The sequence below is a fragment of the Vombatus ursinus genome, unplaced genomic scaffold (genome assembly GCF_900497805.2).
Source record: "Vombatus ursinus unplaced genomic scaffold, bare-nosed wombat genome assembly UNPS02014812.1, whole genome shotgun sequence".
In the NCBI taxonomy this organism is placed as follows: Eukaryota; Metazoa; Chordata; class Mammalia; order Diprotodontia; family Vombatidae; genus Vombatus; species Vombatus ursinus.
In genome coordinates, this window is record NW_020954590.1 from 38,962,759 (window position 1) to 38,977,644 (window position 14,886).

The 14,886-nt window shown below is 41.1% G+C and overlaps 1 protein-coding gene across 2 annotated transcripts in view; it reads right to left on the reverse strand.

The window, feature by feature from the left end:
- The window catches only part of LOC114054053 (ras-related protein Rab-31), a 182,741-nt gene extending 175,473 nt beyond the window's left edge, over window positions 1–7,268 (reverse strand). The window contains exon 1 of one of the 2 annotated variants that reach the window (XM_027877118.1): window positions 7,142–7,268. In XM_027877118.1, coding sequence (XP_027732919.1) covers window positions 7,142–7,180 — 39 coding nt within the window. In that variant the 5' untranslated portion in view covers window positions 7,181–7,268. The remainder of the gene's footprint in view (window positions 1–7,141) is intronic. The other variant, XM_027877119.1, reaches the window with a different exon arrangement.
- Window positions 7,269–14,886: the final 7,618 nt, after the last annotated feature.

The following is a 14,886-nucleotide window of genomic DNA, read 5'->3' on the forward strand; positions in this document are numbered from 1 at the left end:
CCAGAAAACCAGAATAGTCCAAACAGAAATCATGAATCACGACTCTATGAAACAGCAAGAAATATTGAAATAAAATCAAAAGATTGAAAAAATAGGTGAAGATGTAAAACACTTGATATCAAAAACAAATGACCTAGAAAACAGGTCAAGGAGAAATAATTTAAGAATCACTGGTCTTCCCAAAAAAAACATGATTAAAAAAAAAGCCTGGGTATCATTATATTTCAGGAAATCATCAGTGATAACTGACGAGATTTGTTAGAACCAGAGGGCAAAATAAAGATAGGTAGAATCTGTCAATTATCTCCCGAAAGGAACCCCAAAAGGAAAAGCACTAGGCATGTCACAGCCAAAATCAAGAGTATTCATTTCAATCAAAAAAAAAAATACTTCCAGTAGCTAGATGGAAGCAGTTCAAGTATCTAAAGACTACAGTCAGTATCACATATGCCCTAGAAGTTTCTGCTGTGAACAATAAGAGATTACTAAAGACAAAAGATATAGGCTTACAATCAAAATAACTTACCCTGCAAAGTTGAGCATAATTCTACATGGAAAAAATATATCTTTAATAGAATAGAGGATTTTTCAAGCATCCCTGCTAAAAAGACCAGAGCTGGTTAGTAACTATAAAATATAAGCACAAGGATCCAGAAAAATCCTAGAAAGCTAAATTTATTTGATCAATTGAAAGGAGCCAGCAGATGATCTATTCTAGAGCTAACACGTCAATACAGGGATAAAAACAAGAGTTCCTTGAGAAGCTCAATGTTATCAAGTATACTGAGAGAATTAAATAAGAAAAAATCAAGAGGTCTTGGAGGAGGAATGGTTCTATTTTGAGGATCTAAAGAGGGGGAATTGAAGGAAGTCTACAGGAAAAGGTTGAAGAAGGAAAATAGGAGGACTCTACTGTTATCAAAGAGAAAGAAGTGAGTAGAACTTATTCTTTCTCATAATTGGAAAGTGTGAGAAGAGTATACAAGTGTGGGAGGAATGGGTATCAGGTGAAGCTCATTCTTGTCTAAAACAGACAAAGGAGACCTGAACAAATGAACACAAAAATTTGATGTAGAAAAACATCAAACTCAACAGGGAAAAAGTAGAGGTAGGGGAAGCAGAAATCATTATGAGGGAGGAGAATACTAATGATGGAATATCAGTAAGCAAAATGAGCCTTCTGATGAGGAGAGAAGTCAAGATTCAGGAGGGTGTTTTGGATAGACTTTAAACAACTGGGATATGGCTGAACAAACTGTCGTACTCAAATGTAACTGAACATTGCTGCACTGTTGACAAACGATGAAAGCGATGATTTCAGAGACCTTGGTGGCATAAACTGACAGTGAAGAAGCGGAACCAGGAGAACAATTTATTTAAGAACTGCAACATTGATTTTTTCTAAATGATTTTGAAAGCCTCTGGGGCAGTTAGGTGGTACAGTGGATAGAGCACCAGCCCTGAAGTCAGGAGGACCTGAGTTCAAATCCGGCCTCAGACTGAACACTTGACACTTACTAGCTGTGTGACCCTGGGCAAGTCACCTAACCCCAATTGCCTAAAAAAAGAAAAAAACACAAAAAAATGATTTTGAAAGCCTCAAGAAATCCAATCAATGTAGTGACCATCCAGAAGACCTATGATGAAGCATGTTATTTCTCTCCTAAGAGAGAGGTGAAAGCCACAAGGTACAGAAAGTAGCACATATTTTTGCACATGGCCACATTACAGTTTCGTTTTGATTGACTGTGTTTATTTGTCATAAGGAACTTTTTTCTTTATTTTCTCCGTTAATTGGGAGTGAGAAGAGATTTGGCAAGAAGTTAACAATACTAATGCCAAAAAAAGAGGCCCACTAAAATGATCTTTAAAATGTATAGAAGAGAACAGAAGGAATTTCAGGAGGAAGCACAGACAAGTAGTACTTTGGAAAATAATGTGTAGTGAGGACCTGAGTTCAAATCTGACCTCAGACCCTTGACATTTACTAGCTGTGTGATGCTGGGCAAGTCACTTAACCCTGATGGCCTCATCAAAAAAAAAAAAAAAGCAAAGAAAAAGAAAAGAATGTGTAAAATTCATATATGTGTATGTATCAAGTGATATAAAATGGAAATTCACAGATGAATCTTTTTATTTCCTACTATGTATATGGAAATGATCCTTTTTTGGTGCTAAAATTCATAATTTAAAAAAAATGTGAAGCACTTTGTCAACCTTAAGGCACTAAAAAAGTGATTATGCTGTTCATATTCTTTGACCAGCAATCTCATTTCTGAGCATGTACATTGAGAAAGTAGAATCCATTGATAAGCAAGCATACTATATGACAGGCACCATGCTAAGCCAAAGACAGAAACAAATGTCCAGAAGACAACGAAATACCTATAGTAGCACTCTTTGTGACAGCAAAGATCTATAAACAAAGTGAGTGACCACTGATTAGGAAATGGATAAAAAAAAACCTGCCATGGTAAATTAATGTAATGTAATATTTTGTATAGTAAACAATGAAGAATATAAGAAATTCAGAGAAACCTCAGAAGATTTATATGAATTGATACAGAGAAAACTGAGCAGAACCAACAAAAATATACACAATGACTACAATAATATGAATTAAAATATCACTAGAAAGAAAGATGGATTATGAATAATGGAAAAAAAACACTGAAAGTTCCAGAGAAAAGATAATGAAACATACCTCTTTTCTCACAGCAGAGAGGTAGGACAGAGGGGAAAGGGAAGAAGTAATAGGTTTTCTTTTGGGATGCTTTTGCTTAATTTGCGAACAAACGTTCGCAGTTTGTTTATTTGTTTTTATCACTGTCATTGAATCCCAAATAGTGATTCTATCTGGAGAAGTAAAAGGAAATTATTGTAATATAAAGACAAAAAACATCAAGAAAATGTACTTTAAAAATAAAAAAGGGGCAGCTAGGTGGCGCAGCAGATAGAGCACCGGCCCTGAAGTCAGGAGGACCTGAGTTCAAATCTGACCTCAGACACATAACACTTACTAGCTGTGTGACCCTGGGCAAGTCACTTAACTCCAATGGCCTCACCAAAAAATAAGTAAATAAATTTTTTAAAAATGGTTGGCTAAATGGCCTTTCAGTTCTAAACCTTTGAACCTGAGACATGTGCCCAGAAGAGGCTTTAAGACTACAAGACCACAGAATGATGTTCAACAAATAAGTACGATGTTAATAATATCTGTCCTCAGTCTAAATAAGGTAGAGAGGTATAATAACACTTAAGGTCAGCCCAACCTGGAGTAGGAGGAGTAGGCAGTCATCCAAGGGGGATGATTAGAGAGGTATTTCAAGGCTCCACCTTGGAAAAAATTTCTCAGACACTGCCCTTCACCTCCTACCTGAAACCCCTTCCACTGGAGCCCCTCCAATGAACTAGATAACAAAGGAAAGACATTGTCTCCAGAAGGTCATAAAAATGTGTTACTTGGAAAAAGAGAATGAATCCTGGGAATCTCCTTTAATTCCCTTCCATTCTTCACTATTTCAATAGATTTATGATCTCATCAGTGTGGATAATCTCAACAGAAGAGATTGTAATCCATCCATAAGTCCTACAGGTAGGCTCTACCCACCATTCAGGGAGACCTCCTCTTAAGTTTCCTGACATTATGTGTGTACCAATGTAGCACAATGGCTATCCAACCACTGCCATACTCTTCTTGTCTTCTAGTTTCATTTATAGGAAAAAATATCAATATTGCTACAACTCAGTTTCTTCAGTAGTCTATTGGCTGAGATCTTAGGGCAAGGACCTCACATTTAAAGGATCAACAAGTAAGTTAAGGTTTAGAAAACTCTGTAAACTATGTAATCCTTGGTACTATCTGCTCTGTTACCCTGTCATTTTGACTACAGAAGCTGATGAAGGACAATGAGGATTGACAGAGGGCCAATTTGCACTTTTCTTTTGTTTCTTGGGCTGCCAGGACCAAAGAATTCATCACTTAATGAATGGCCAGCATACTGGCAATGAGCCTTTCCATACTTAGCTCAACTTGCCCTTGGAAAGCAAACTCAATTGCATTAGAAGCCAGCCTTTCAAGTATAGTAAAACTCACCTAAGTTTACACTTCACTGGAATGTCCTTCAAGAGCCCAGGATGATTTCCACATCCTGATGAAACATCAAAGTAGAAATCCCATTACACAAATTAATTCTCAGATTAACTAAAAATCATCTTAGAATCATAGGTTTGTAAGTGATAGAATAAGGCTGTACTATTGGAAAGGATCTCAAAAGATTTCCTAGTCCAGCTCTCTACAGGTAAGGTATTATTATCCCCATTTTATAGATAAGCAACAATATCACACAACAAGAGAAGAATAGTACCCAAGCATTCTAATAAGCAGTAGAGAACTAGGTCCTTTGGGACATAAAAAGCTGTTAACCCCAAGAGGATCTATAATTCTGTGAGTATTGTATACACAGTTCTGGGCATCATACTTTCAGGGAACCATTATCTAACTAGAGCAGGAGTTACTGCCTTTTTTGTGAGTCATGGACCCCTTTGGCAGTTTGGTAAAACTTATAAATTCCTCAAATTAATGAAATTTTAAAATTCATAATTGAAGGAAATGATATGTTTCAGTTAAAGGTTAATGAAAATAAAGACATTTTCTTTTATCCAAGTTCATTGACCCCCCCCCCCCACTCCAAATCTATCCACACACCCTTGGGGAGTCTGCATAGCCAAATTAAGAATCCCTGAACCAGATAGTATCTAAAAGAGGATGACTAAGGGTAGATGGGGCAACTAGGTGGCACAGTAGATAAAGCTCTGAGCCTGGAGTCAGGAAGACTCATCCTTCCGAGTTCAGATCTAGCCTCAAACACTTACTAGCTGTGTGACCCCAAGCAAGTCACTTAATCCTGTTTGCCTCAGTTTCCTCATCTGTAAAATCAGCTGGAGAAGGAAATGGCAAACCACTCTAGTATCTGCCAAGAAAACTCCAAATGGGGTCATGAAGAGTCAGACACAACTGAACAACAAGATAGAAGGGGTTTGGAAATCATGTCATATAAGGAACAATTGAGATGGAGATGTTTATCCTGGAGAATAAGACTGAGTAGGAGCATGATGGGTATAAAATACTTGAATAGCTTTTATGTGAGGGAGGAAACTAGATTTATTCTAGGTTTCCTTCAAAGGACGGAGTTATCTAGTGTATTGGAAAAAGCATTAGATTTAAATCAGAAGACTGGATTCAAATCTAGGCTCTGTCACTACCTATTCGATTTCAGACAAATCATTTTATCTCTTGAGACCTCAGTTTCCCTCTCTGTAAAATGAAAGGATTAGATCAAATTATATCTAAGATATCTTCCTGTTCTAAAATCCTATAATCCTTTGTCTAAATCCTTTGTCAAAGGGGAGTCACAAAACAGAACAGTGAAAACTTGCCCTCCTTCATAGCTCTCCCTAAGGCCAGCCCTACTCATACAACCTAAGTATGCTTCCAATACTTTCAACTACTTAAGGTACCACATTCCTTCTAGGTTCTTGATAGCCTTTCTGAAACTGAAATGATCCCTCAAAAGGAGACATAAAATTCCTGGAATTTATGTCTGGACAATATTAGAATCTCTGGCATAAGGATGAGGGAAAAAAGAACCTACTAATGTGCACTCTGATAAAAGTCACTGGAGATGGACTAGAATAACATACAAACATTTAATTTTGCACAATTGAGTGAAAGAGACTGATGGGGTCTTTACTGAGGATATGACAAAGGTTATATGAGAAGAGAAGGCTAAGTAAGCTAACCCCATACAATCCAGCCAGAGATTCCAGAATCCTCCTCAAAACACAATCCAGAGGGCACTACAGTTTTGTAAATACAAGTCTATCCTAATCTTCTCCCTACAAAAGCCACAGGGTGGATAGAGACTTAAAAAGATCATTTCCTCTTATTCACTTCTTGGAAATCTACTGACAGCTCATAGTTAACATTTCTTTGAGGCTAACAAGAATGTGTTCCCTTTTGCTGCTTTTGTTAGTGGAGGGAGGCAGTTTTCTTGGAGACGAGATTAGTTGGACCCAGCTAGCAAGAGTCCACAGATGTCAAAAGCTGCCGCATCTTTGCTTGGGGCGGGGGGGGGGGGGGGGTTGCCAAGACACTGTCCTATTTAAAGAACCATCTTTGAGGTAGGGAGCAAGGACCGGTGCAGAGGTGGGATGAGATCAAACAGAAAAGCCCTAGATCCTGAACTCTGGGCGAATGTCCCGTTGGAACTTTCGGAGTTGGCTTTTCCATCTTTGGCAGCTTAAACAGAGTTCTTCTTTATGCTAAGAAATCAGATTTGAGAAAGAGGGGAAGTAGTAAATGTGTGTGTGTGTGTGTGTGTGTGTGTGTGTGTGTGTGTGGAGGGGAGGTGGGGGAACGAAGCCTTTCTTAGCCTGCTGATTTAACCACCACACAAAAGGCTTCCAGACCAACCACATACTTTCTTATCCACCCTCCCAACCACTGCAGTACTCGGAGTTTAAAAACACTTAATGGATATCTTAACCTGCGTTTGTTTGTTTTTTTTAAGTAAATAAGTAAATAAACGAAATCATTCCCAATGGGATGAAAGAGAATTTCAGGCTACTCTGAAAACTAATTTACTTTCAGCCGGAAGGAAATTATCAAAGGCAATGGAGAAAGCCCCTCCAACAAGGCTAGGAGTAACGGAGTGGAGGGAAAAGCACTCCAAAGATGGAAACGGGACTCCCCGGTACCCTCGCTGGCTGATGGAGAGCAGTTCCGGGGGCACTCTTCCCCGAGGGGACCCCTCCAGTCCCAGGGCAGCCCAGTTACAGGAAGCCCGACCAGCGAAGGTAGCCAAAAGAGGCAGGCAACAAGCCAAGAAAGCTCCCTAGGCCCGCTTCGTCCCGGGACCCCAGCTGGGGCGGGGGCGGGGGGGGGGGCGGAGGTGGCGAAGGCCAGAAGGCAGTCTAGGCCCCCCGGCTTACAGGGGGCTGGGGGGATGCCTGCGGGAGCATCCCCCCACTCCGAGATAGGGGCAGGGGTCTCGAGGCCACGGCCGCCCCCTCTCGGCTGGAAAAAGCCGGTCCCCTCAGCTCGTCTCCCCTGGGAAGAGCCGCTGGCACCAGGACTCACCCCGAGAAGACACACTTTCAGCTCCCGTATCGCCATCATCTGCTTGGGGCTGGGGCAGGGCAGGGGGCTTGCATTCTCCGGGAGGAGTCCCCCGAGTGTCCCGCGCAGCCAGCGCCGCCGCCGCCGGCTCCTCTCTACTGGTCGGGCTCTCTCTTTCTCTCTCTCTCTCTGTCTTTCTCTCTTAGCCAACCAGGGAGCGGAAACCAGCTGCTGCTATTTCTGGGCAGCCCCAGCCCCAGCCCCAGCGCCGCCACCACCACTACCACAGCCTCCCACAGCAGCCGCCGTGGACGATCACATGTCTGCAGCGCTAATCTTCTTTCCGAGGCTTCGGGTCTACCGGCTCTCGTACCCTAAACTCCAACGAGCTTACTAGTCGAGACGCCCTCTGGGGTTCACTTGGTACCCGGAGCAGAGACACCTCCGTTGCTATACGTGATACCCCTAACTCAAAACAACGCTGCAGTCCAAATCCCCTGGACTCCTCGTCCCCCACTGCCCCAAATCTCGACAATCTAACAACCCCAGTGAAATGCCACTCTGGGTTCTCAACGCAGTCCGAGCCAGCCGAGTGTTGGGCTGGCCTATGGGTGAATTTTATCTGTATTAGTGTATCTCTGAAATGAGCGTGGTGGGAGTCAGGAACTGGCTGTTTTCTGAAGGCTCGACATCCTCGTTCCACCACTCCCGACTTCCTTACCTCCTTCTCTCCCCACACCCCCACCCCAAAGCCCCCAGCAGCAAGACAACAGTTTTCCCAATACAACATTAAAGTGGACTTTAAAAGCCTCTTTGGAATCCAAGGAAATACCTCTCCACTGTGGGAGTCCGAAATAGAAAACAAGTGTCATCTTGGAGGGTTTGGATACAAGGAGGATATCCCTGTTTCACAAAGAAAATCCTACAGTCCACAGTATCCTAACTCTCCAAAGCAATGCTTTCAGAAAGAGTATCCTTATCTTTTGTTAACTACAGTAAGGGGAAAAAAAAATCCCGTGAAGAAATACTGCTTCCTCTTCTACCTACATGTTGCCTGGGTAGCCTCACAAGCTTCTACTATTAACCATATGTAAGAAGGGAGAAGTTAGGCAGGAGGAAATGAACATGGAAGCTACCTTGTCACTTGGCATGGATTGGACGTCATGTAGTCACCACCACCCCCACCACTGATATCTTTCCACGTTGTATGAGTGATCCTGGGGCAAGCAGTTTAGATCAGATTTAAAATCAAATAATTCCAGATGAGCCATCCTAACTCACTTAAATCAAATTGTCTCACTTAAAAACAAAGAAACAACAACAACAAAAAACATTAAAAAAAAAAAGACAATACTCCATAAGGTGGGGCTCTACCAAAAGAGATTTGACATACTGAGGGTTTAGTGGAGTAGGTTGGATCTCTTACTGGATAGTGAGGAGTTATTTTCTAATCCACTTTTTCTGCCATTTCACTTGTCTGACTCTTTGTGAGTCCATTTGAGGTTTTCTTGGCAAAAATACTAAAGTAGTTTGCTATTTCCTTCTCCAGCTCATTTTACAGATGAGGAAACTAAGGCAAACAGGATGAAGTGATTTGCCCAGGTTCATATAGCTAGTGTCTGACGCCAGATTTGAACTCAGGTCTTCTGGACTTCAGGCCCCCTCTATCCATTGTGCCACTTAGCTGCCCTTCTAATCCACTCCAAGGGCCAATTTGATGTCGGGATAGCCTACCTCTCTTGTTGGTTCATCTGGTATTGAGGTGAAGGAGAGGGAAAAGCTAGACTACTTACCTGCCAAGCATGAGGGAGTCAGGATAGCTCCCTTAAGATTTTTTTTAATTAACTTAGCTGATCTGGACTGCTCACCATAGCATAAATTTTCCAATTATAAATATTGGGAAGAAAGCAGAAGTATTGAGGCCCAATCTTGGATTGGCTTTCCTCATTTCAATCAAGTGACAATGGGTTTGTCTATATTCTGTTCGGGTAAGCGTTTATCAAATGTTTCAAAGTCTGGATATCCTGCTGGGAAAACTCATCATTAAATTGAACTCTACAAAGAACTCCCTTATCAACCCTTCCTAGAAGTTGAGTAATATCTGCAAATCTAAATAACCAGTTGTAACACAACTTTGCATGTGCCCAGATCACCTTAGATGGAGACACCTGTGGGAGAAGTCAGGGACATGCTTCTTGGAGAAGATATTCTGTTCCCCCACCTTGTGGGTGCAAGCTGCCTCTTTCTTTCCATTGGCCATGTAGCCAGAACTAGCTGCATCCTTAAAACTACCAAACTGGTAAAGTCAGGATAAGTATCAAGACAGCTATGTGAGAGAAAGGTTATCTCCTTTCTCTTTTAGGTCTTGTGGTCTGGAGAAGCCAACTTTGGGTTTCGTTATGTTTCATTTGTCCTTTTCAGTTCTAGTTACAAGCTATGGAGATCCCAGATAGTGGGGCTAGAGCCATGGTAACCTTGGAGGCAAGATTCCAGGATGAATGTTGCTGCAGGGAAGCTCTGAGAAGCCAGGGTGTCAGGATACAAGCCCAGGGTGGCATTGGACTTGGAACTTAGAAGGACCATACTATAGGAAGTGAAGTAAACAGAAAATCTAACTCCCTTTCTTCACCAGAGACTGAGGTGATATGGATGGAAGAAGAGGATATTATACCTCCCAGGTGTTGTGGGAATGTTTATATGTTTGTTCTGGTTTTCCTTTGGAAAAACCAGTCTGTTAAGTGGTTAAATAGAACTGGGGTGCAGGAGACCAGTAAAATTTGAGGAACACTAATGGGGGGGGAGACTTGAGCCAATAGTAAAGAGACTCCTAACCCACTTGAATGTACAAGAAAACCATAGGGAAGGGTGAAATGTAGCACACCTGGCCTTCAGGCGGTGGAGACCAGGGTAGGCACTGTTACAGCTGTGCTCTCTCTTCTAAGCTTGTCTCTCATTTTCTTTTTCTTTTCAAAATTTGATTGATGTGTTTTCTACAGCACAGTCATTTCCATGTGGCTCCCTCACCTCCACTGGAAAAACCCTCCCATATAAAAAATAAAAGTTAAGCTAAAACTAGCAACCCAAAGGACCGACAATATGCATAGATACAACATTCCTCACCTTTAATCTCATTTGTATTTTCTCATCTGTTTCCTAGATCCACTTTCCTTATTCTCCTTAGTTCATACAGGCCTTCATAGTTTCTTATAAATTAATAAATAAAAAAGCATTTATTAAGTCCTTATTATGTGGCAAGTACTATGTTCTAGAAACACAAATACAAGGGGCAGCTAGGTGACACAGTGGATAAAGTACCAGCCCTGAAGTCAGGAGGACCTGAGTTCAAATCCAGTCTTGGACCAAATGCTAGATACTTATTAGCTATGTGACCCTGGGCAAAGTCACTTAACCTCAATTACCTAAAAAAAAAACACAAATGGGTGGGGGGGAAGGATAGTCCCTGCCCTTAAGAAGCTTACATTTTAATAGAAGGAGAAAACAAACAGAGTAGTGGTCAGGCAGGAGACTTTAGTTTGAAAAGTTACATGAATGCTGAGTGAGGTAACAAGGGAGTAGATTGACACACCCTTACCAAGAGCAGTGAGAGTTTGTTTTATCATGATTCCAGAACTGGAGAGCAGTGTGAAGAGAAAGAAGACTAGGGTCTACTTGAAATAGTAGACCAAGTGAGGCATCAAGACAGTGTCAGTCCAGAGCAGAATCTCCAGAGATATAAGAGATAGTCCTCTGGCAATGATTTATGATCCAGGAGGCAAAGTTTTCAAAAAGATGGTCAGGGAATACAGAATTGAGTAAAACACGGCTGGGATCTGCCAGAAATAGTGGATCAGGTAAGGCAGGTGGAGTAATTAGATTCATATAACACAAATTGTTCAGACCTTCTCCAATCAATGGGCTCCCACTTTGCTTCCAATTCTTTACTACCACAAAAAAAAAGTGATACTATGAATATTTTGGTATAAACTTGCTCAGGATTTGTATATGGTAGAGGGTTCCTTAGGTGAAAAAAAGAAATAAACAGTTCTATGATTTCTTAAAGATTTCCACATTGTTTTCTATAATGATTGGACTAATTCACAACTCCACCTATGATGTATTAGCGTGCCTTTCATCCCAGAGGACCTTCAAAAGTAACTGTTTCAGGGGCAGAGCCAAGATGGCAGAGTAAAGCTCCCAAACCCCTCCAAATACCTGTAAAAAAATGGCTCTGAACAAATTCTAAAGCAGCAGAACCCACAAAAAAACAGAGTGAAACAAATTTCCAGCCCAAGACAACCTGGATGGTTGATTGGAAAGGTATATCATGCCGGGGTAGGAGAGAAATGCAGTTTGGCGTGGGCGAGTAGGCCTCAGTGAATGTGGAGCAGGGTTTAGAGGACTGAATCACAGTAAGTTGTGGTGGTTTCCAGACTTCTCAACCCATGAACACCAAAGACAACTTAGAAGGTCAGTGGGAAAAGTCTGTATCTGCAGTGAGAGAGAGAAGAGTAGGGTCCCAGCCCCAGTCCCCAAGTTCGGCCCCAGGTGGCGGCTGCCTCCAGAGCTTCCAGCCCACAGACTAATGGGGAATTGAGTGGCTGATCAGAGGGGGATTGCAGGGATCTCTGCTGGTACAGGATTCTCTTGCTTTGCCTGGGCTTGGATCTGGGTCACAGTTCTGGGTGGTGGTCCTGGGGCAAGGAGGAGCACTAATGTGGTGGAGCTTGTAGTGGTGGTAGAAAGGAAATCCTCCTCACAGTTTCAAGACAGAAAAGATGCTTGTGGTCACTCATAGACCAGAGCACAAGCCAGGAAAGGAGTAAACACCTCTCCCTTGATTACAGCACCTTGGAAGAACTGAAAATTTACAGGTCCCTAGAAGTATCTCTGAAAACAGCTGTACAAAACCCCCAAAGCTTGGAACAGTACATTATCCACACTGGAAACACACTCCTACCTTAACAAAGAGTTCATAACTCAAGTAATTGGCTGGGATCATGAGCAAGCAGCACAAAAAGAGTCAGACCATAGAATCTTTCTTTTGTGACAAAGAAGATCAAAACATACAACCAGAAGAAGACAACAAAGTCAAAGCTCCTACATCCAAAGCCTCCAAGAAAAATATGAATTGGTCCCAGGCCATGGAAGAGCTCAAAAAGGATTTTGAGAAACAAGTAAGGGAAGTAGAAGAAAAACTGAGTGATAGAAGAAAATTATGAAAAAACAAGTCAACAGCTTGCTAAAGGAGACCCAAAAAAATACTGAAGAAAATAACACCTTAAAAAATAGCCTAACCCAATCAGCAAAAGAGGTCCAAAAAGCCAATGAGGAGAAGAATGGCTTCAAAAGCAAAACTGGCCAAATGGAAAAGCAAGTCCAAAAGCTTACTGAAGAAAATACTTCCTTAAAAATTAGAATGGAGCAATTGTAAGCCACTGACTTTATGAGAAATCAAGACACTGTAAAACAAATCCAAAAGAATGAAAAAATAGAAAACAACATGAAATATCTCATTGGAAAAACAACTAACCTGGAAAATAGATCCAGGAGAGAGAATTTAAAAATTATTAGACTATCTGAAAGCCAAGATCAAAAAAATAGCCTAGACATCATCTTTCAAGAAATTATGAAGGAAAACTGCCCTGATATTTTATCATCAGAGGGCAAAATAGAAATTGAAAGAATACACGGATCACCTCCTGAAAGAGATCCCCAAAAGAAAACTCCTAGGAACATTGTAGCCAAATTCCAGAGTTCCCAGGTCAAGGAGAAAATATTGCAAGCAGCCAGAAAGAAACAATTCAAGTACTGAGGAAACACAATCAGGATAACACAAAATTTAGCAGCTTCTACATTTAAGGGACTGGAGGGCATGGAATATAATATTCAAGAGGGCAAAGGAGATAGGATTACAACCAAGAATCACCTACCCAGCAAAACTGAGTATAATCCTGCAGGGGAAAAAATGGTAATTCAGTGAAATAGGGGACTTTCAAGCATTCTTGATGAAAAGACCAGAGCTGAATAGAAAATTTGACTGTCAAATACAAGACTCAAGTGAAACATGAAGAGGTAAACAGGAAAGAGAAATCATAAGAGACTTAATAAGGTTGAACTGTTTACATTCCTACATGGAAAGATGATATTTGTAACTCATGAGACCTTTGTCAGTATTAGGGTAGGGTAGGGAAAAATTATATGTGTATATATATAGATGGATAGATAGAGGTCACAGGGTGAGTTGAAGATGAAGAGATGATATCTGGAGAATAAAATTAAGGGGCAAGAGAGGATTATACTAGAAGAAGGAGAAAGGGAGAAGTAGAATGGGGTAAATTATCTCACACGAAACAGACAAGAAAAGGCTTTTACAGTGGAGGGCAAGAGGGGGAAGGTGAGAGGGAATGAGTGAATCTTATTCTCATAGAATTTGGCTTAAGGAGAGAATAACATACACACTCAATTGGGTATGGAAATCTATCTTACCTTATAGGAAAATAAATGGGGTAGGGGACAAGAAAGCAGGGGGATGATAAAGGGAAGGGCAGATTGGGGGAAGGGATAATCAGAAGCAAACACTTCTAAGGAGGGACAGGGTCAAAAGAGAGAAGAGAATAAATGGGGGAGGGCAGGATAGGATGAAGGGAAATATACTTAATTTTTCACAACATGACTACTATGCAAGTGTTTTGTATGACTATACATGTATAACCTGTATCGAGTTGCTTGCCTTCTCAATGAGTGTGGGTAGGGAGGGAAGAAGGGAGAAAATTTGGAATCCAAAATTTTAAAAACAAAAGATAAAAAAAAAACAACTTGTTTTCACGTGCAACTGGGAAATAAGATATACAGGAAATGGGGTATAGAAATCTATCCTGCCCTAGAGGAAAATTGAAGGGGAAGGGGATAAGAGAAGGAGGGGAGAGGTAGAAGGGAGGGCAAATTAGGGGTATTCAGAATGCATGCCATCTTGGGGTGGTGGGAGGGATGAGATGGGGAGAAAATTTGGAACTCAAAGTCTTGTGGAAGTGAATGTTGAAAACCACAAATAAATAAATTAATTTAAAAATAAGTAAATAAGTAACTGTTTCTATCTGAATGAATGAATAAATGAATAAAGCATTTATTAACCACTTACTACATGTAAAGCACTCTACTAAGCACTGAGAGTATAAACAGAAAACAGCCCTGCCCTTAAGGAACTTGCTAATGAGAAAGACGACATACATATGAGGTTTCGGTTGCAAGTCAGATGGAAAAGTCCCACTGTCCTTATAGGTCAGTTGCAAACCATACAATAATGCTTCTTCCTTAATGTCATTTTCACTGATAAAATCATATCAGTTTCTGATGTTGAACCATTTGAGTTCTGTTCTGGGCCTTCTTTTTCTCCCTCTATATTATTTCATTTGGTGATCTCATCAATTCCCATGGTTTCAGTTATCATCTCTGTGCTGATGATTCTCAAATTTACTTATGCAACCCTAACTTCTCTAATGACTTTCAGTCTCACATCTCTAACTGCCTATTAGACAACTCAAATGTGATGTCTCTAAACATCTTAACACTTTTCCCTAAACCCTTCTTCCTTCCCAACTTCCCTATTACTGCCACCCTCCTCCCAGTCCCCCAGGCTCACAACCTGGGTCTCATTTTCAATTCCTCATTCTCTCTCACTCCCTATAACTAATCATAACATCTCTCATATATGTCCCCTTCTCTCCTCTGACACTGCTGCTACCCTGGTGCTGGCTCTCATTACTTGA